General features: G+C 40.6%; 2 protein-coding genes across 2 annotated transcripts in view; both read right to left on the reverse strand.

Annotated features, from left to right (window-relative positions):
* Window positions 1–2,522: 2,522 nt before the first annotated feature.
* LOC132815242 (leucine-rich repeat-containing protein 39-like) lies at window positions 2,523–3,329 on the reverse strand. The gene has a single exon (XM_060824057.1). The coding sequence runs from the start codon at window positions 3,327–3,329 to the stop codon at window positions 2,523–2,525; it is 807 nt and encodes a 268-aa protein (XP_060680040.1).
* An 8,045-nt stretch (window positions 3,330–11,374) lies between these two features.
* Window positions 11,375–21,126, reverse strand: part of col22a1 (collagen, type XXII, alpha 1) — a 277,290-nt gene continuing 267,538 nt past the window's right edge. The window contains exons 60-64 of the mRNA XM_060824058.1: window positions 20,037–20,216; window positions 19,479–19,545; window positions 15,991–16,173; window positions 14,816–14,893; window positions 11,375–12,040 (exon numbers count right to left, since the gene is read on the reverse strand). Of these exons, the coding sequence (XP_060680041.1) occupies window positions 11,853–12,040; window positions 14,816–14,893; window positions 15,991–16,173; window positions 19,479–19,545; window positions 20,037–20,216 (696 nt within the window). The 3' untranslated portion in view covers window positions 11,375–11,852. The remainder of the gene's footprint in view (window positions 12,041–14,815; window positions 14,894–15,990; window positions 16,174–19,478; window positions 19,546–20,036; window positions 20,217–21,126) is intronic.

Consider the following 21,126-nt stretch of genomic DNA (forward strand, 5'->3'; position numbering starts at 1 on the left):
TCGATTCTTCTACTCCTTGGATGCTGCCTGGCTGGCTGTGCTTTTTCAGCACCACACTCTTGACTATGCTCAACATACGTGAATGATTTTAATTCCAATGTACTACCAATCTAATTTTGTGCCACAGCCTCTGTGTAATGCCATGGGTTTAAGTTATGCTAACATGCCTTATTAAATGGCAGTCTATCATTATCATTATGGAGATCTTGTGGCCCAGTGCTAGTGCTCCAGTCTCAAAGCCAGAAGATCAGTGTTGAAGTTCAGTTCCAGAGCTTACTGGCCAAAGAAGATACATTCATTATGTGGTCAAACAAGTTGAGAATCAATTTGTCAATCATTCCAACATATGTTAATGGCAGGTGGTGAGAGATGAATAGATTCCTGTTCAGCCATGTTTGATGACTGGGGCATCTACCAAATTTATTAATAGCTAAGACATGCATACATGTTGCCAAAGCACTCTGACAAGGCCAGTTAGCTTAGTTGGTTGGATAGCCAAATAATCAGGTTGGTGCCAGCAGCATGAGATTTAATCCCTGTTCAGGATCTGTACCCTTGCTGTATGGTGGAGAATGTAGCACTGTGGTTATGACCTGTCTTTGGGCATGGAACTCAAGTAGACATCTATCTTCATTGTTCCTTGGAGTTCTGCACTCGGGCCTCAGCTTTTCACCATACACGTATGTAGGTTAGAATGCTTGCAGAGAAATGGTGATGGCAGGACGAAGTTACAAAAGGATGGAGAAGGATTAAGTGATTGCGATGAGTAGTGACAGCTGGAGTTTAATGTGGAGAAGTGATACTTTGGATTTTAAAAATTACAAATCAGAATTTTATTTGGAGTGAAAGGATTTGAATATCTAAGTACAAAATCACTGAATACTGATTCAAAGGTTCAAAAAGCCATTTAAAATGTTGGTCTTTCTCTGGAGGACTGGAATACTAAATGGAAGAAATTAAGCTTCAGTTATTCACAACCTTCATAACATCCTACCTGGAACCACTGTTCAATTCTGGACACTGCACCTCAGGAAGACTATATTGGCCTTACAGATTGTAAAGTGAAGAAATACCAAGGTAATTTAACCATTTCAGCCCATGTTTTACGAAATAGATTGCACAAACTGACTTGTGTTCCTTGAGCTTAGACAATTGTGGAATGATCTAATTGAATGTTTAAAATGTGAGACAAACATTCAATAAGTGCAAGGAAGGGAAATAATACAAGTGGGGAGAGGGAATGGGAATTCAACTATAGCTAACCCTTTTAGGAATGAAATTGAGAAGTTTTCTTTTGATATGAAGGGTAATGAAAATAAGAATTTATTCCCACAAAACACTGATAACGTTGGGTGAAAGAAAATCAATTTCTTAGGTAAAGGTGTGAACACATGAATCAAAAGCCAGTCAACAAGTAAGAATACAGCAGCCATGATTTAACAGAACTGTGAAATAGTTTACCACCCTGAATGGCCTCTTGGAGGAGCTCAAATCTTGGAATTGGGATTGAACTCACACTGGAGTTTGGGGTTGGATTAAACATTGTTACACATGTTTAGGGGCTAAAACAACTAGCCTCAGGATAGTGACCTGCTGCTTGTGATTTCAACTGGAAGTGTAATTTATCTGCCAGCAGTTTGGGAATAGAGACGAGTTAAACAAACATTGGATATTTTACATATCCACATCTGGGTCAAATGTGAGCTGGAAAAATTGATGTCAAAAGACTGGAAATTGTAGATATACGTTCCACTCATTTTTTTTTGTTGGTTGCCCAAGACCAGTTTTCTTTTTTTAAAAGGGTTAGTTTTATGAGTGTGCGGGCAAAATGGGAAGAAAAGTTCTCAATACATTGACACCTGCTCAGGAAGGTAGGGGTCAAAAATCCAACAGGCCAACGTCCAGGGGATCCTGTTCCTCCAGCCTGCCTGTGAGGGCAAAGGGAAAACAATGACCCCTTTCAGGAGCAGAATGCTTTGCAGCCACTGAAATACTTTAGAAGTGCAATCACCAAAACCCTCAAGGCATCGCATTGATGCGCACGGGCCATCAACTGCTGCTGAATACTTTGCAGGCTCAATGCTAACGAGGGTCTGACGCTGCATTTTGTCCTAGCTCACTTGGGCTGTAAATTCAGTGTATTATTGCCGAGGAAACAGGCTCGCTACAGACCAATGTAACTTTATAACTACATTAAGCACTCACTGGTGACAAAATAGTGCAGTCTCCGATTTATAGATGGCACTTCAGTCGGTTTCATTTCAAGGAATATATTTTCAGTCTCAAATACTTTTGCATGCACCGGGTCTGATCAGCTCACTGTAGTTCACAGAGTGGGCTCTGGCCCGAAACGTCGAATTTCCTGTTCCTTGGATGCTGCCTAACCTGCTGTGCTTTAACCAGCAACACATTTTCAGCTCTGATCTCCAGCATCTGCAGACCTCACTTTTTACTCGTAGTTCACAGATAACCCAAGCATGATGTTATTGGTCAGTTTTAAGTTGCCCACGGGCTCTGGGTCTTCACCCCACTCCAGCAAAATAGCGGCTGATCTCCTCAGGGCCACCCCTGCAGATCTCAGGAGGGGGAGATTCCAGCGGATTGTCCTCGAAGTTTGAGGAGCAGTGGCTTCGACCCCATTCTAAGTTCGCCAGCTGCCCGAACTGGCTGGGCAAGCGCCTGAGCTGGTTCTTACCCAGCCACAGGGTGCACAGGCGCCCGAGGGTGCAGATGGAGTCGGGCAGGCTCTGCAGCGCGTTGAAGCACAGCAGCAAGGTCTCCAAGCGCTCCAGGTTGCCGATGCAGGCGGGGATAGTCTCGATCTTGTTGTCGCTGGCGTCCAGAAAGGACAAGCGCCGGAGCTGACAGACCTGCAGAGGGAGCTCCTGGAAGTTGTTGTTGGCCAGATGCAGGTTCCGCAGCCGCTGCAGCCTCTCGGCCTCGGCGGGGAGGCGGCTCAGGCGGTTGTTGCTGAGGGTCAGCGTTTCCAGCTTGTGCAGGGCTCCGATCTCGGGCGGGATTTCCCGCAGCTCGTTGGTGTCCAGCCTCAGCACGGTCAGGTTGTTCAGGCGCCCGAGGGCCCGAGGGACCCCGCCGATCCTGTAGCTCAGGCAGCTCTCGCGTTCCGGGCTCATCTCCAGCACTTGCAGCTCCCCAAGGTCGAAGATCTCCCGAGGCACCGACAGCAGCTCCCTGCCCTTTAGTTTCAACCTCTTCTTCCCGCGGTCGACCTCGACCCCGTACTTCCAAAGCTTCTCCCCTGTCCCCTTGGCAGAATGAAGGGGTGGGCTGCTGCTGGTCTGAGATGATTTTAATCGTCCTGAGGACATCTCGGATTCAAAACTGCAGCTCTCCCCACCCCGCCTAGCAGCAAATGTAACTTAACCCGTGTGTGTGTTTAAAAAGATAACAAGGTACAAGCTAAACATTCCTTCCAGAGGATCCTGAACCATCCATTCATTCACCTTGGGAACGTAGTGTTTCAACGTTCTGAAACTGACACGCCATTCTATGGTTGCTTAGCAACCTCCTGTGTAACCACTTGGTCTGGAATGCGACACTGATCCAGGAATCGGGTTAGAAAAAGGTCATCTGATGTACCCTCAATCTCATCCCCCTGGTGTTCGATTGTTGTATAGGCTCTGCCCCTATCAGCGCAGATTTCTCATGGCAGCTTGAGAGTTAGGGTCTCCTCTGAGTTGACCTCGGCCCAGTCCGAAAAAGCACATGATTTGGAGATGCCGGTGTTGGACTGGAGTGTACAAAGATAAAAATCACACAACACCAGGTTATAGTCCAACAGGTTTAATTGGAAGCACACTAGCTTTCGGAGGGGGTGGGGGCGGAGAGGTCGGGAAGATGATTGCAGGTCAAGAAGGCAGTGCTGAGTCTGAGGGTTGGGACTGAGATAAGGCGGGGGGAAGGGAAATGAGGAAGCTGGAGAAATCTGCATTCATCCCCTGTGGTTGGAGGGTTCCTAGACGGAAGATGAGGCGCTCTTCCTCCAGGCGGTGTTGCCATGGTCTGGCAATGGAGGAGGCCAAGGACCTGCATGTCCTTGGCAGAGTGGGAGGGGGCGTTAAAGTGTTCAGCCACAGGGTGGTTGGGTTGGTTGGTTGGTGCAGGTGTCCCAGAGGTGTTCTCTGAAACATTCCACAAGTAGGCGGCCTGTCTCCCCAATGTACAGGAGGCCACATCGGGTGCAGTAAATGATGTGTGTGGAGGTGCAGGTGAATTTGTGACGGATATGGAACGATCCCTTGGGGTCTTGGAGAGAAGTGAGGGGGGAGGTGTGGGCGCAAGTTTTGCATTTCTTGTGGTTGCAAGGGAAGGTGCCGGGAGTGGAGGTTGGGTTGGTGGAGGGTGTGGACCTGGCGAGGGAGTGAGTGATCTTTCTGGAACGCTGATAGGGGAGGGGAGGGAAATATATCCTTGGTGGTGGGGTCTGTTTGGAGATGGTGGAAATGATGAAGGATGATACGATGTATCTGGAGGTTGGTGGGGTGGTAGGTGAGGACCAGTGGGGTTCTGTCCTGGTGGCAATTGGAGGGGCAGGATCTCCTCCATTGTGATGTGTGCCACAACCACTGTGCTTAAACCAAATCAAGCATCTAAACTGAGGTACTGTGGGCCATTAGCAGTAGCAGAATTGTATCTGAAATGTAAAGGGGCTTATGCCCGAAACGTCGATTCTCCTGTTCCTTCGATGCTGCCTGACCTGCTGCGCTTTTCCAGCAACACATTTTCAGCTCTGAAATGTAAATGTCTTGATACCTCTTTTCTGTTCAAACCTTTCTCCTTTGTTACATTCATGTGCTTCTGTCTGTTCTTTCAGACTAGTTTCAATTTTCCTTTTCAATGTTTTGTGAATTTCCATATGATCAATTCCCAACTCATAACTGTCTTTGCAAGAGAGCATAGGTGTCTGCCTAGGCTGCCACTTCCTTGATCTTCAATATTTGGTGCTCATCTAAATAAACTTTTAAATTTGCAGGAAAGCTTTTTCCAAGTTCTTCTAAAATCAGAATTTCCCTTACATTCTCACTTCTTTCCCTAACTTGTTATCTAAACTAGCTGATGCCACATCATTTCTTTCTCCTTTGCAAATTCCACAAACATCAGGTGAGGTTTCTTTTTCTTGCACTTCAAAATGTCAACTGATAAATTTCAAATACAAGCTCATAAGCATTGAGTATTCTCTTTTTGACAGTCTCATACTTTGCAGATTGTTCTTCTGACAAAGTTATGTGTACTGTCATAGCTGCTATGTCAAAATTCTCTGTAACATTAAGGTTTCAGCAATTGCATTTGTCTATATGGTCGCTCAATGGTTTAGTGCTGCTGTCGCACAGTGCTAGGGACCTGGGTTTGATTCCAACATCAGGTGACTGTGTGGAGTTTGCATATTCTCCCTGTGTCTGCGTGGGTTTCCCTCAGGTGCTCTGGTTTCCTTCCATTTTCTAAAGATGTGCAGGTTAGGTGGATTGGCCATGGGAAAATGCAGGGTAAGGGGTGTGGGTCTGGGTGGGATACTCCCTGAAGGATCATTGTGAACTCAATGGGTCAAATGGCCTGCCACCACGAGGTAAGTATCTTTCAAGTCCTTCCTCATTAAATTCAGGATCTAAGCATAAAATCCTTCACTGGAATCAGAATCAATGTCCTTGTGAAGATGGCATTTTGTCTCCACATAACTATGGGTTGGCCACTCCTAACAATACTGCCATTGACGAATACATCTTCTATATTAGATTGACGAGACTGAATTCAAGTCAATTTTTCACTCAACATCGGGCTAGCATGATTTGTTTGATCGGTCATGGTAGTACAAAGCCATTTTAGACGAACATTGAAGCTCCCCACTCTGAGAATATTCTGTGTCCTTGACACTCTCAGTGCTTCCTCCAACTGGTTTTCAACATTGAGGAGTACTGAATATGCAAATTGAAGTGTGTATATGTGTAAGAGGGTGGGTTTCCTTGCCTATGTTTGACCAGATGCTAAGAGATTTCATACTTCCAGAGTTAATGTTGAGGTTTTCTTATACCACTTCTTGTTGACTATATCCCACCTCTGGTAATTCTGTCCTGCTGGTAGGATAAGACATAACCAGGGATGGTGATGGTGGTGTCTGGGATGTTATCTGTAAAATATGGTTCTGTGACTACAACATTTTAAGCCTGTTGTTCGACTAATCTGTGGGACAACTCTCCAAATTTAGCACAAGTCTCTAGATGTTGTAAAATAGGACTCTGCAGGGACGACTGGGCTGCATTTCTTTTTCTGGTTTCTAGTCTCAACGTCAAATCCTGGTTTTCCTTTAGTTTCATTTCTTTCTTGAGGCTTCATAACAGTTTGTTACAACTGATTGGCTTACTAGTACATTTCAGAGGGCAGTTCCGAGTCAAACACATTGTTTTGGTTATGGACTCACATGTAGGCCAGAAAAGGTAAAGATGGCAGATCTAATTCCGTGAAGGACATTCGTCAACCAGAGATTTTTCTTTTGACAAATGTTATTGGTTATGTGGTTGCCATTAAGATAGCCTTTAATTTCAGATTTTATTGAATTCAAATTGCAATTTCTGCCAATGTGGGATTTGAACTCATGCTCACACTACATTAACCTGGGATTCTGGATTACAGGTTGAGTGACTTCAGCACAACAGAATTGCCTTCCCATAAATGGGATTGTTAGTATTCTACTACAATGTTCAGCTTCATTTCTGTTAGACAGAGGAGGTACTCAATATCAAACTTTATGCTCCAAATGTTACTCAGCTTCTTAAAAAGAGAATAAATGAGTCAATAAAGCTCCAATCATGCACTTGTCACTCATCCACTGTACTTTATACACAAAGATGTACACAATAATAATTCTACAGAGATGTCAAAAATATTCAAGGAATAGCACCATGAGTTACATTGAGAAGAAAAAAGTAAAACACATTCTGGGATAAGCAAAAGGAAGTTTAACATTGAACTGAACTTCCTTTGAGAGTCAACACCTATTAATGTTATTGCAAATTCCATACACGGTAATAAAAGATGGATCTCATTTAAAAAAATAATTTAACAACCACACTATAGTCGGTGGCTCTCCCCGTAGTGAAAACTCTTGTGTTAATACTGTTTCTATGGTAATTTGGTAGGGCACAGGTTAAGTCTGTCATCAATCACAACTAAATAAGGAACATAGTAAAGGATGCAAGGAAGATGCAGCAAATGCAAAGGGATTATGAAACAACTGAATTGGTAGGGGTTGAATTCACTTTCCAGTCTCAACTACTAATTCAAATGCCAAGATCAGGTTTATAGAATTAGAAGGATGCATTTTGTGACCACATTGTTGCCAGATTATCTCTGCCACCTATTCATCCCAACTAAACCATTTAAAAGGGAAAACAAACAGTGGCTTTCAGGGGGCTCCTGCTTAAATCTCAATAGCTTTTAGTTTCTAGGAAGAGACCAGAGGGAGATAGAAGCAGTTTTACAGTCTGTTATATCTTATTTAAAGATTTATTTGACCGACAGGAAAGCAGGCCCATGGGAACCAGAATAGTAAAATAGAACAAATGAAAGATTGAATATATGGTGATAAATTTGCAACTGCAAAATATTTGCAACATCACAACACAGACATAATCTGTTAAAACTATTCAAAGATTATTACATTTTACATTTTACTTTATCTTCCCTGTTTGGGGAAGCATTAACATGCGGACCATGAACTGTGCTTATAAATGCTGTTTTCAGTTTAAGTCCTTAAGAGGAACTTGAAAACAGACCTCTGGCTTAGAGGCAGGGATGCTACCTATTGGCCTCCTACTCTAATTCATAAAATAACTTTGCCCCAGGCTAATGAGAAATCAAATCTGGCTTAACCAGGCCAATATGTATTTTGCTGGTCCCAGGATCAGTCCAATTCAAAGCTAGGGCAAACGTTTGAATTTCTACCTCATTATCTAGCAACATTATTTTAAAGAAATTGAAATCAGAGAGGCCTGTTTTAATTTGGAACAGTGGTGCCCTTTTCATTCACTTTACTGAGAAGGAGAATCAGGCATCATTTACAAGTGGCTGCCAAAACATTATGGTCAGTTTCTCTCCAGTGCCACTGCCAGCAATGGGTCTCCAGAGTATTTTTTTTGCACTGCTACAAGGACAGCCACATTGACAAGGCGTACCAGACAAAATCTGTCAATAGGTGAGAACAGGAAGTGCAGCAGAAGTTGTCTTTACCCAATTCTGGAAAATTCAGCTCACTATTAAATAAAATATTTGTATGGTATTAAAAGTGTGATTATATCTAGTACGTAAGAGGCTTTACTCAGGGTTAGTAAAAATATGCAAATATTATCTTTTTACACAAAATAGATTACCTTCAATTGTGCTTGTTAATAAAATTGTTTCCACTACCTTAACAATTTGTACATTTTAATGGTAAGTTTTGCAGTCCATATATGTTCATTGAAAACCCTTCTTTTCTTAATTGATAAATAATAACAATCTACATTCCCTTTGCATTGCATCCCACCAGTTAAGCACTCACAAGGCTATGTCATTGAATCATCAACACGTGGTCATAGCTCTCCCAAAGAAAATACATAGTTTATGCAAAGTCATCTGTGTTATCTGTATGCAAATTACAAAGTCCATGAACTCAATTGAGCACTTTCAAATTTTGAGATCAAACCTAGTCATTTGAACTCCTTGGTTTAAGTTACACTTTAAAATGTACTTATATTTCATAGTGCAACAAAGTTAATAGTTCAGTGCATTACCTTAAATTTTAAAACTAACCTGTTCCATGACTTTGAATCAAGTTGAATGCTTGATTTACAGCCAGCCTGATTTTAGACCTCATTCAAGTAGATTTGAATGAACTTTTTCATACATGCACAACCCTACTCCTCACACTTCAGCTATCATATTTTGGTGACTAGTCTGATTCACTGAACAACACTACGATTGGGTTTGCATGTGCAAAAAATGTGTAGTGTTTTGAATTACAACCTCATATAGACGGAATATAATCTTTCTCAGACAACAATGTGCATTTGTCATAGCCTGGGTTTTATGATTCTAGGACTTGATGGATCACAGATTGGAATCTGTGCTGACTGTATTTGGGTTTCCATCCTAGGATTTACTGGCATGCTGCAGTTGGGTTCTCTTTCCATGGGGGAATAAAGCTAGATTGGGGGACAGACTTGCTGCAGCCAGTGGCTACTGAAGGCAAGACAATAATGAGTTCCTGAACAAATAGTGTTGTTTTTCAAGTCAAAAGATTTGTTTTATTGATGTGAGTTGTGCTACACCGAAAGTATTTGCATAGGTCCTCTATTACTCAGTCTCTGCAACCCCTCACACTGTGCCAAACTCTGAATGCAAGGCACTGTAGCTATTCCACTGTCAACTGAAAACTGAACTCTCGATGGAAAAGTCAGCTGCATGCCACCAGAACCCTTGTCAGGCAAAAGTATAAGTGGATAAGTCGGTAACATCACATCGCTGGGAACTTTATCCAGGACTCATACAAAAACTGGAACATCTGGGCAGAATCTTTTATATTTCTGGCTGCCTGGTGGATGTATGAAACATTTCTAGATGACAATATGAATTCAAGACAATGGATAAGCAGAGTACATGGAGATGTCCCATTGTGCTTGTCTTTGCTTGTTCATTTTTACAGTTGTGCTCATCATTAGATTAAAATAACAGTAAATAAATTCTTCGATGGAATTGTGATGAGATGGTTCAATGGATAAATGCGTAGATCTTAAATATATACAGCCCAGATTTAACTAGAGAAAATAAAATCCCATGAGGACAATGGTTGATACAAATGGCCTCAACTACCCTCAATTAGAGAGGGAAAGTTAAATCTGCCAGAGCCATTACTTCACTGTGGTTAAAGAGTGTGGGTGTTATGGACAGCAGCTGCCAGCAGGATTTTGCATGGTCATCCCAATCTCCATAATTATGTCACTGGTTGACATATATGTGACCGTGGCACACTTTACCGAGGTGTTAGATAGCTCCCAGTTTTCAACAAGTATGTAAATCAGAATAAGTTAACAGCTGACAAATTAGTCTCATTTCAATTTAGCTTAAAATAAATGGTAAAATCAGAACCTGAAATCCTGACTCTCATATCAAATTGATTTCATTGACTACTTGCTAGGAAGCTGTGCACGCCAATTGCATAACAAAAGGCTGGTAGTTGGTTAGAGGAGGGTTGGTTTTAGCAGCTAGTCACTGACAATTGAACACAATTGGTGCTATTGAACCAGAAAGAGCATTTCTCTGCCTTCTGGCTTCACTTTGGCCAAAAGAAAAAACCCAGAGCTTTTTGAAGGCAGCCTCCGACAATCCCATTAGGAGACAAATAATTGGATCTAGCTGGTCTGGCTCCAACTCTGCTTTATCCATCAAAGCTCCTTAAACAGACAATAGGCCACAATTCAAGGAGCAAAATGCTCATTTCAGGAAGCTGCTAGAGATGCCTGACCATCGGGCTTTTCTCATACTGCGGTATCTATAATAAAGTTACAAGTCAGGTATGGTGTTAGTGATTGTAATGAGGTCAGTCAGGTGGACCTAATAAGATATGAGTTCCCTGATTGGGGCTGTTAATGTGGTCCAAGCAGGGAGCCTTGGCTGACAGATAGAAGCAGGAGTGTCAGAGGTTCTTATTCACTCTCTGACAGCTGGCTCTGAGGAAGCCAGACCAGTGTCAAGTAATATACACTTTGTGTAAATGAAGAATGACTTGATGACAGGGTACCGGTCTCTGGAGAGTTATTTCACACGGGATGCTATGTCCTGAAATTGGTCCTGTCTGCCCCTAGTTAAATGGGACACCTGAGGGCCGATTTCACCATTCCTTCCCAATCAGTTGAAGAAAGTGGGAAGCAATACAACGAGATAAAAAAACATCAGCAACCTCACTCCAAGAAGCCACCATATATGGCTGGTGTGAGAAATGAATTTAAAAATGCTATAATGATGTATAAGTAGGAGTTGTGCAGAGTTGGGGAAGAGCTTAACTCAGTGTTAGGCAGACCTACACTTGACCAGAGAGCACTTGAAGCAGATGCTGAGTTTTTGAATTGAAAAATATTCCATTTTCAGCATTAATATCTTGCTTCAGTGAGCACAATAAGATAAATCTTAATTTTTAAAAAAGTCATTGCAATGTAAGTTAAGGCACAAACAATAAATCATCAGCAAGGTCAGGTATTACCATTTTTTTTTCAAAGAAAATAATAGGAATTTTAATATTTTATGATTAGCTAAAATATGATATATGATTGAAACCTCAAGTACATTATTCGTGCAAAGTGAAAATAAATTGCCCTTCAAGGGCCAGTAGAAGAGGTATTTCCTTTTAAATTAAGCCTGGGGAAATCAGCATTTTGCCTTTAATTTTACTTTATATATATATTCACAACACTGAAATCTGTCAATAACTAAATAATCTAGTGTATGTAAATTGCATTTCACACATGCCACACTGGATTGTACTATAGTTGAGGTACAACTATACAGGAAACTTACTGCAGATTTTGAAAATATGTACAGTTAGGAAGTTTTAAAATCACCAAGTTCAGTTACAATCAGATGCTGGTATGGATTTGCAGAAGGGACCTGTGTGTGTGTTTAATGGATGGGATACTGTAGCTTCTCCTGATTTTTTAGGAGAGGGCAGGATCTCGCATCAGAACACATTTAGCTGGTCACAAGTGCGCTTGGAGTGATCACTGTACAGGCTGCTGTCGGTATATTTTTATGTTTGTCTTAAACGGTATCTGCATCCTTCATCTCTTCAAAAATTTCTTTGACTTGGCTCAAGGTCCTTTCTGGTTAGCTGGTCGGCTGGCCATACTTGCATAATAAGCACACTGAGCCAGATCACAGATTCCATTCTGACCAGGGGGTCCTTGAGGACCTATCATTCCAGGTAGACCAGACTCTCCTGGTGGCCCTGGAGTACCAGGAACTCCATCTTTCCCATAGCCAGGTGTTCCAGGGATACCTTTAAATGTACAGTTAAAACAAGATAAGTGCAAGTTTATAATGGAAAAAAAATGAAATTTTACCTGTCAAACCTTTACTTCAAGATACAATGTCACCCACGGACAAGCTTGGAGAATATCTTTTTTCAGTGAATGAGAATGCTATGATTTCAAGTCCTACTCCAGAACCATGAGTACAATAACAACTGAAATGCTGAAGAAATTGTTGACTGTGTTTCAGTTGGTATTTTGAACTAAGACTTTATCTGCCTCTCTGGTGAATGATAAAGATTGCATAACACAATTCCAAAGTACTGAAGGGCACATATCCCAGTGTGCAGTGCATTGGGAAATTTTGAGGTTGTGAAAACAGTTAGATAAATGCACGTTTGCCTTGCATTTTCGATTTGCATTCAAGTAGTTCAATTGGATATCTGCCGTATTCTGCCTGGTCATGAGACACAGTATAAGTATTTGTCATCTTTTAATTACTTAATAATGTTCTTTTACTTATTTTAATTGTGTGGTCTATTTTTAATGCCATATTATTGTATATATTATTTTTTCTCTGCTATTCACGTTTGATGAGGTCCCTCATCCTTAAATATCTGTAATTTTTCTCAGTAGCTAACTCTCATTACAACTGTTCTTACTCTTTTTGCTAAGATGCTGGGAGTGTGTGGGGAGAGGCACTTTGATTCAATTGGTTGGGTGGCTGATATGGACTACCTTGGTATCAACAGCATAGTGTACCACTCCCATTTTGACTGGGGTGGATTCTAATGTCCATTTGTCCTAATCACTGTCAAGCTCATGGCACTGTGAACTGTGAATGGTGCCTTCAGGCAGAGAACTTATGATGAAAAAGAAGATTAATACATGTGGCTGACTGATGCTTTTAGGAGGTTGTAGAGTGAGCATAGGTTTTCACCATTTCTTAGTTAAGTTTCTGCTAATGTTATGAGTTTCAGGATCATTGTGATGATTGTCCACTTGCCAATGGTGCTTTGGTTCTCTATATTGTGGATACTGGGAGAACAGTTATAGAAGATGCATCTGGTATTATAAAAGTATTTACTAGTCCTGGGAAATATGGAAAAGTATGATTATGAGGGATGTTGGGGGTTGTGAAATTAGAACTCAGTGGTTATAAGAGATTTGGAGGCCTTGGATCAGATATGGGAGAAATGGGAATCATGAAGAAAAATGGGGAACATTGTTGGGGATGGGTGCATATTGAGTTCATAAGACATACTGGGGATGAGGAGCTGGCTGGTGGCTAAAGGAAGTGACTAATGATGGCCTGATATTTATGAAGATGGTTCCCCTAACATTTCAGCCTCGTCATCTGCCTCCCTCAGTTGCTGTTTCGGACAAGAAAGTGGACCCAATTCTATCCCACCTCCTAACATCCAGAGATGAAAACAGGATCTTCTTAACAGATAGATTTGTCAGATTGGAAACTTTCCCAACTCCCAACAACCATCTCCTTCATGAGAATCCAGATACGTCCAACTGACATACAGCAATAACCAATAAAGTGAATAGCAAAACAAAGGAGTATGAATTAAAAATATTAGATTTCAAATCATGTGAATCTTATCAGACCACACAGCAATTGCAGTGCCTTTTTTTGATCACGAAGAAGTTTAAGTATTGGAGACATATCAAAGAAGAGATTTCAAATATGATCCTGAAGGAATTTTAGGACAGTAGCGACTTTTTCATTCCAAGGGTTATGAAAACCTGAGGTAAACAGGACCTGAGCTTCTAGGATATTTTCTGTGCAGCCTAATCTCACCAAGTAACCACTATATTTATTTACTTTCAATCATTTGTGGAAATTAGATTGTTTTTCCTCCTCACTTCATTGTTATAATTATGAAACAATCTCTGAACAGTATCCGGATTTAACACTACGTAGATATCCCTCTACATTTCCTCTTTACTGATAGCCATGAGCAATATTTTGCACAGTAGAGTTCTGTGTAAGTCCATCTGGTAGTCACAATAAAAATTGCTATTGCTGATTTTGGAACTCTTATCCCTGCCACTCCACCCCATTCTTCCCTGTACATCACTAATACACTACAATATTTTACCCCAGCTCCCCCAAATTCTGAATTTCTCCAGCAAAGCCTTAATTCACAATTGATTAGTTTTTATGGATTGATACAAATGTCAATGAAGGCTTGGCAATATATCACACAAAGTAATCTGAATGAGGAAATTTTCTTGGAATGTTCCTTTAAACCAACAGGTAAATATTGGGAAGAATGAAGGCAAAGGATTCTTATTCTTAAATTATACATGTCTATAAAAATAGAACAACTCAAGTTAGAACAAGTAAATTATAACTGTTTTATTACTCTATATGTTTAGCTAAGATTTCAAACAATATGCTTTTATTCTGCAATGTTATATTAGCTAATAATATAGAGTCATCGAGTCATAGAGATATACAGCACGGAAACAGCTATCCTAAATTAATCTAGTCCCGTTGCCAACATTTGGTCCATATCCGTCTCAAACCCATCCTATTCATCTACACATCCAAATGCCTTTTAAATGTTGCTATTGTACCAGCCTCCACCAATTCCTCTGGTAGCTCATTCCATACACACAACACCCTTTGTGTAAACAAATTGCTCTTAGGTTCCATTTAAATTTTTCCTCTCTCACCCGAAATCTATGCCCTCTAGGTCTGGACACCCCCACCCAACCCCAGGGAAAGGATCTTGTCCATTTACCCTATCTATGCCCCTCATACTAGACAATAAAATAGAAGATCTTACCGGCAGGGCCTGGGGTACCAGGATCACCCCGCTGTCCAATACCCGTCTCTCCTTTTTCACCCTTTGAACCTCTATCACCTGAAGATAAAGAGCACAACTTACATATAACAGGTCAGGGACTAATAGCAAAAAATGCCATGTTGCCGTTGTGAAATTAAATGCACATTAAAATAAATGTCTATCTTGAACAATGCTGATATTAATTTCTTCATGGAGCATTGAAATAATGATGTGCACTTGTATTTAAATTGGCTATTATAAAGATTCATTGGTGATAAAGTATTATATTTGGTACCAGAGACTGGAGGAGAAAGCACTCAAAACTTTTCATAGTCATCTTTTGTGCATGTATATGTTGCGCATAAACCCTTTAATCTTTTGAACATGATGAGGAAGTAATAAAAATTGCTAGGAGAATTTTGTGAAGCAATTGCAGTACAGAATGAGAGAGATTTCTTTCTGCTGTTAAGAATCTATCAGAAAACGTTAAAATTTTCAATGAAAATTACTTAAAAAAAGAATCTGTCAGGTGCTTGAAGATCTTTCAATTCATCCACAGCTATGAAGAAGTAACAGCATTTTAGCAAGAGGTCAGACTAGGGCTTTTAGCGATTTTATCAACTCAGGATGCTTCCAAGAATTACATGGACATTATCAATATTAACTCTCTATTCATTTGACTGTGACAATATCTCTAATGAGATGAAATTGATACTTAATAGTGATGAAAAACTCATTGTAAGTGATAGGTGTTAGCCTGGAAATAAGGATTTAGCTCATTCCCCTGCTTTCAATGTATGATAAATTAAAATTGCAAATGTAATTGATGAAGAAAAATAATTAATAATAAATTATTATGCACATATTAAAGTGTTATCCCTAGTCTTCACAAGAGAATATTAATCTGCTAGAATTATTGTGTCTCACATCTTACACATGAGGCTTCTTGATGAGACTGCTGTTCTACCTTGATATTTAAAAAATGTATTATGTATTAGTACTGTGTTAGGATTACTAGATCATCCATTTAAATTTTATTGATCATTTCATCTGACCGATTTTAAACTTTGCAGACAATTAATAATTTGAACTAGGGTCTAATATTTGGAACTACGCAGTGAATTTACATCAATACACTTAAGGGCACCTTTTTAAAAATAAGAAGCATTTCATACCTTTTGGACCAATTGGCCCACTGGGTCCTTCAGAGCCAGGTTGTCCAGGTGACCCAGGTTCTCCAGGGACACCAGGCCTCCCGGGAAATCCATCAGTTCCTGGTGGACCTGGTGGCCCTGGCTTCCCAGGTGGTGCTTTAATGGAAGTTGGTGGAAACTGAGACATGAGATAGGACAGCCGCACTGTAAACAAATATAACAAAGCCTCTCGTTTATTGAAATGTTGAAAATGGACATCTACTTGTATAATTTTACGAAATGTATCTAGTTTGATTCTTTGCTGCATGCAGGCGATTGAAAGATCCAGGCTCTACACACAGTTGCAAACTAGACCACCTCATTCACAAAGCTTATACTGTTAGCAATTTCTAAACTCTAAACTTAAAAAAGTACAACAAAAATCAACAACGGTATAACAGACTATGTCACTTTCACAGATTTTAATTACTTAATAGTTTTTTTTTCTCTTTCTTCTTGGAGAATTGAGTTTCTGAACAATCTAGTAGCAGGACTAGACCATTTAGCCAGTTTCACCATTCAGTGAAGATCATGGTGGACCTGTTGCATATGTCTAACCATCAATTCTCATCCATGGAAGGGAGTTTTAAATGTCAATGGTAGAAAAAGAATTGAATTCCTGCTGAATTGCAGCTGAGTGTCCGAGGTGTGCTGTGATGTAATTGTGAGTGACCTCAGAAGTCATGAGGGACAGACTCTGCTCGAGAATGGGATGGGACCTGCTTGGGAGAGAGTCTTGCTGCAATATCACAATGAACTGTTGTCAATAAATACAGATGAACCCAAATTAAAACATGGTGCCTTGAATGGTGGCACCCATCTAATTTGAAGAAACTTGAGATAAGATTAAAGAAATATGAGGCAAAAGTTCTGAGATTCCTTCCCAAATATTGTAAGTCGAGGAAGTGATGTAAGTCAGGCATGCTCTGAAGTGGTAAACCAACTGTACCAGCTGTTTAGTTCCTAACTCTTCCAATGCTCTTCAATGCCGTAGGATAAATGCAGACATCTCAATGGAAGTGCATCTTCCACAGGATTAAAATAGCTTCAAGTCTCCATTCACAGCAGCAACAGCTCCAGGTCAGCCCATGGTTAGCCCCAAGAAAAGCTTAATTATTGAATGCACTCAGTTCAACCAGCAATCCCAGCAGTAAGGGGAATTGGCGGATACCTTTATGAATGAGTTTAATAAACTGGTCAGTTAATTTGGTTATAGCACTTAAAAAAATTAGTCAGGGTGGAATAGTGGTCAAAATTCTTGAGAGAAAACTGTAATATTGCAGTCTAAAGAAGATAACTTAGGGCAGGTGGTTTAACATACCCGTCAAGCACAGCAAAGTATGTAAAACTGGGAGCTATTAAGGAACCTATATATATCTAAGAGAATCAGAATAGGTCACTGATGCATTGGCAGGCTTGCGTACTTCTCCATCCTCTACAACAGGTACAAGGGACTCCATTCAATATGATGACTACATTCCATTTGTGAAGGATTGCCTCAGTCTTAATAGGAATGAGAGCTTTTATCCCCTGAAGATTGGGTGGCATTTTGCCAAAATTGACCTCAGCTTTTCCAAGCAATTGAAGCTTAACACTAGCAGGATTGGATACTCTGCCTTCCAGAACTGCCTTGATATTTCTAAACATGTTTTTTTGAGTTTCAGGATACATCTCGTCCCTCCATGCTTGAAGAGGATGAACCTATTTTTTCAAGCATTGCTAAACAGTAGACAAACCCAGTGGGTGAACTGGAGAATATGCTAACATCAGTCCCAATTTTAAGATTTGCAAAACATGTAAAAGTAGGATGTGATTTGGGTTAACTGCAAGGCTCAGGCATTGATACAGCAAATCAAGATCCTCCTGATATTTGTCATCAACTTTCAAACTGATACCAGCTTGGTAGTGATACCAATTTATGTGATAAACAGTGATAATAAAGAGTCATTACAATCAACTCCTGAAGATGTGATGGAAGTACCAATGTCCTTAGCAGTACAAGGCAGGTGGAATACCCTCCAACTAGCAAAAGAGAGAGTAAACCTAGTGTGACCTCCAGATTATACAGAATCATAGAACACAACAAACTGCGTGTGCAGGATGATCCATCAGCAATACTGAAGCATGACAGTAATGTTTGACTTTTGCTTTAAAATGATTTATTCTTACCTAGTTTTATTAAGAACACTGTCAGAAATGATAGCCTTCAACAATAATGTTGAGAATTATTCACATCAATGGTTTACAGATATAGCTCTGATAGTCTGGGTAGCAAATCTTTCAGTGCAAGGAATAATGCTGCATTATGTGTCAATAATTCACAGTGTATGTTAATATGTCATGGTGAGCAAACAGGAAAGTGGAGTTAAGGCCGAAATGATCATATCAAATAGCAGAATAGGTTTGAGAGGCTGAATTGCCTATTCCTGCTCCTAACTCTTATGTTCTTATTCTGACAGTTAAAATGTTGTTGGTATGTAGACTGACCTTGAATCATGTGTAGACCATTTGAAGCAGTGAACTAACATCTTGCAGTCTTCCCAATAATTTACTCATCACCTCACTCTAAACCTGAGAATGTTGTGCTCGAAATGTCATTTTTCTCATCAAATCTATCAATTTGTATGATGTATTTTCATAATTTGAATGTCAAATGATCTTTATAAGAATTATGAACAAGTGCTACAAACTGAAATCAATCATCGGGTACTCAAGAGGAGTCAACCAATACCTGTCTTCATACTGTTGCTATTTCCCAGGGTAGACAATCGTTTGAATACCATACGGTAAAACTGACTCAAACCTGGGGTTCTGGCTCTGTGGGGCAGCAGTGCTAACCACTGAGCCACTGTGCCACCCTCAAGGTCTGGGATAATGCTATGAATCCTATTCTTCGCCTTTCTGCCGCTAAAGGCATGATTCAAAGTCAGTCTACATAGCAACATTTTGAATGTCAGGATAAGAACACAAGAACTGGGAGCAGGAATTGGTAATGCAGACTCTCAAGCCTATTTTGCCATTTGATATGATCATTTTGGCCTTAACCCCACTTTCCTGCTTGCTCCCCATCACAAGTTAACCCACTACTAAATAAAAATCTGTCTATCTCCTCCCGGAATTTATTCACTATTTTTGCCTCTAACACACTCTGGGGCAGTGAATTCCACAGATCATGACAACTTGAGGGAAGTAATTCCTGTTCACCTCTGTTTTAAACCTGCTACCCCTTTGCCTAAAAGCATGACCTCTAGATTACCCCAGATCCACTGCCCATCTCTTTTGTCAATACCCTTTAGCATCTTATATACCCCAATTAGATATCCTCTTATCCATCGAATACAGGCCTAAACTGCTCATTCTTCCCTGATGTGACCAGCCTTTCATCTCTGTAATTAATCTATGCTGGATTGGAACGTTGGGGCCAGGATCATATTTTCCAAAAGAATAATACAGAAAATGTAGAAACTTACCATCGAGCTGCTTTGACAGCTCTTCCCTTATAAGTCTCCTTAGGACCTCAGAAGATGGAGGCTCACCCTAGAAAAAGTAAAACCAAGCATACGAGCCAATGTTAAACCAATGTACGAGGGATAATTTTACCAAACTTCAATTCTGATTGGGAACCTTGCTTCTGGCAGGAAATAACAGGAACCTAAACATACAAATGTCAGTGGAAGGAAAATGTATGGGACATTGGACTTAAATTCCTATTCCATTTGTTTGGTGGCCAGTTTCATTTCATGAAACAATTCCTGATTTGACGTCACTAACACGTCTAAAGTTGATCAGAGGAGATAGATTTAAACAGGTTTTACTGGAATGCTCAATTCCAACCTAGAATTTTGAACCAATTCCAAGTATACGGATTTTGTTTTTCCCATCAGAGTTGGCTTGACACTCAAACAGCTGCAACAAGGAGAACAGTATTCAGTGAACAAAGTTAAAAATCACATAACACTAGGTTATAGTCCAACAAGTTTATTTGGAAGCACTAGCTTTTGGACCGAGTGACTTATTCAGGGGCTTACCCTTTCTCCAGGTATTCCAGGAGGACCTGATTGGCCTGGTAACCCAACTGGGCCTCTTTCTCCTGGAGGTCCCACAGGACCCATTATCCCAGTGTGTCCTTTTATACCTGGAGGACCCGGATCACCTGGTCGTCCTTTGTCCCCCTGGATTCCTTTTTCACCTTTGGTACCTGGGTCACCCTGCCCAAAAAGAAAACAAAAATTAAATGTGAATTTAAAAAAAACGTTAATGTGAAAAAGTGTTGTTGAAATTCTTATGTTTCTCTGTCTTTGGTCATCTCTAGGCCATCAAGTTCCTGACCATTCTTTAACAAGACAATAGTTTGTTTGCTAGCATCAGTAACTTGGTAAGATGATTCCCTCTGATTACTTCTGTGAATGAAATAACATGCTTTGCAAGTGGAAATAAAATATGGGATATCAATCTCTTCAGACTTGTTATGACATATGTTTGGGGCAAGTGAGAATTGAACCTGGGCATTTTGGCCACATCTAGAGGCATAACACTGCACACAAGAGCCCTAAATATTTCTGTTTTTCTCTTCCTTGACTGTGCCTAAGCTTCCCCCTCCCCCTCCCAATATCTCAGAAAGCCTCAAAGGCACCAGTGGACACCACATGCTCCATTTCCCAGGACATAGCTGGAGAAAAAAAGACCATAAGAGCATAGATATGGGATCAGAGTTCGGCCATTCGGCCCATTGTGTCTCTCAGCATTTGATCATGGTTGATATGTTATTCAACCCCATTCTCCTGCCTTCTCCCCGTAACCCTTGATCCCTCTACTAATCAAGAACCTATCTATCTCTAAGTTAAAGACACTCAAGAACTTAGCCTCCACAGCTCTCTAAGGCAATGGGTTTCACAGATTAACTGCCATCTGGCTGATAAAATTCCACCTCATCTGAGTTCTAAAGGAGCAGGCAGTTAGGAATTCCAAATCCCTCCTCAGCCTCTGGCCTGAACGTGGTAATAGCTATAGTACTTAGCTGCTTTAAGTTAAGCATTTTAATTAACCTATTCAAACATATGCCTCTGAAGTAGGTAAGATTTGATCTAGGCCTTCTGGCCCAAAGATAAGGGCACTGTC

This window comes from Hemiscyllium ocellatum, chromosome 4 (genome assembly GCF_020745735.1).
Source record: "Hemiscyllium ocellatum isolate sHemOce1 chromosome 4, sHemOce1.pat.X.cur, whole genome shotgun sequence".
Lineage (NCBI taxonomy): Eukaryota > Metazoa > Chordata > Chondrichthyes > Orectolobiformes > Hemiscylliidae > Hemiscyllium > Hemiscyllium ocellatum.

Excerpts from the sequence above, each read along its gene's own strand:
- LOC132815242 (XM_060824057.1), bottom strand. The coding sequence starts at position 3,329 with ATGTCCTCAGGACGATTAAAATCATCTCAGACCAGCAGCAGCCCACCC.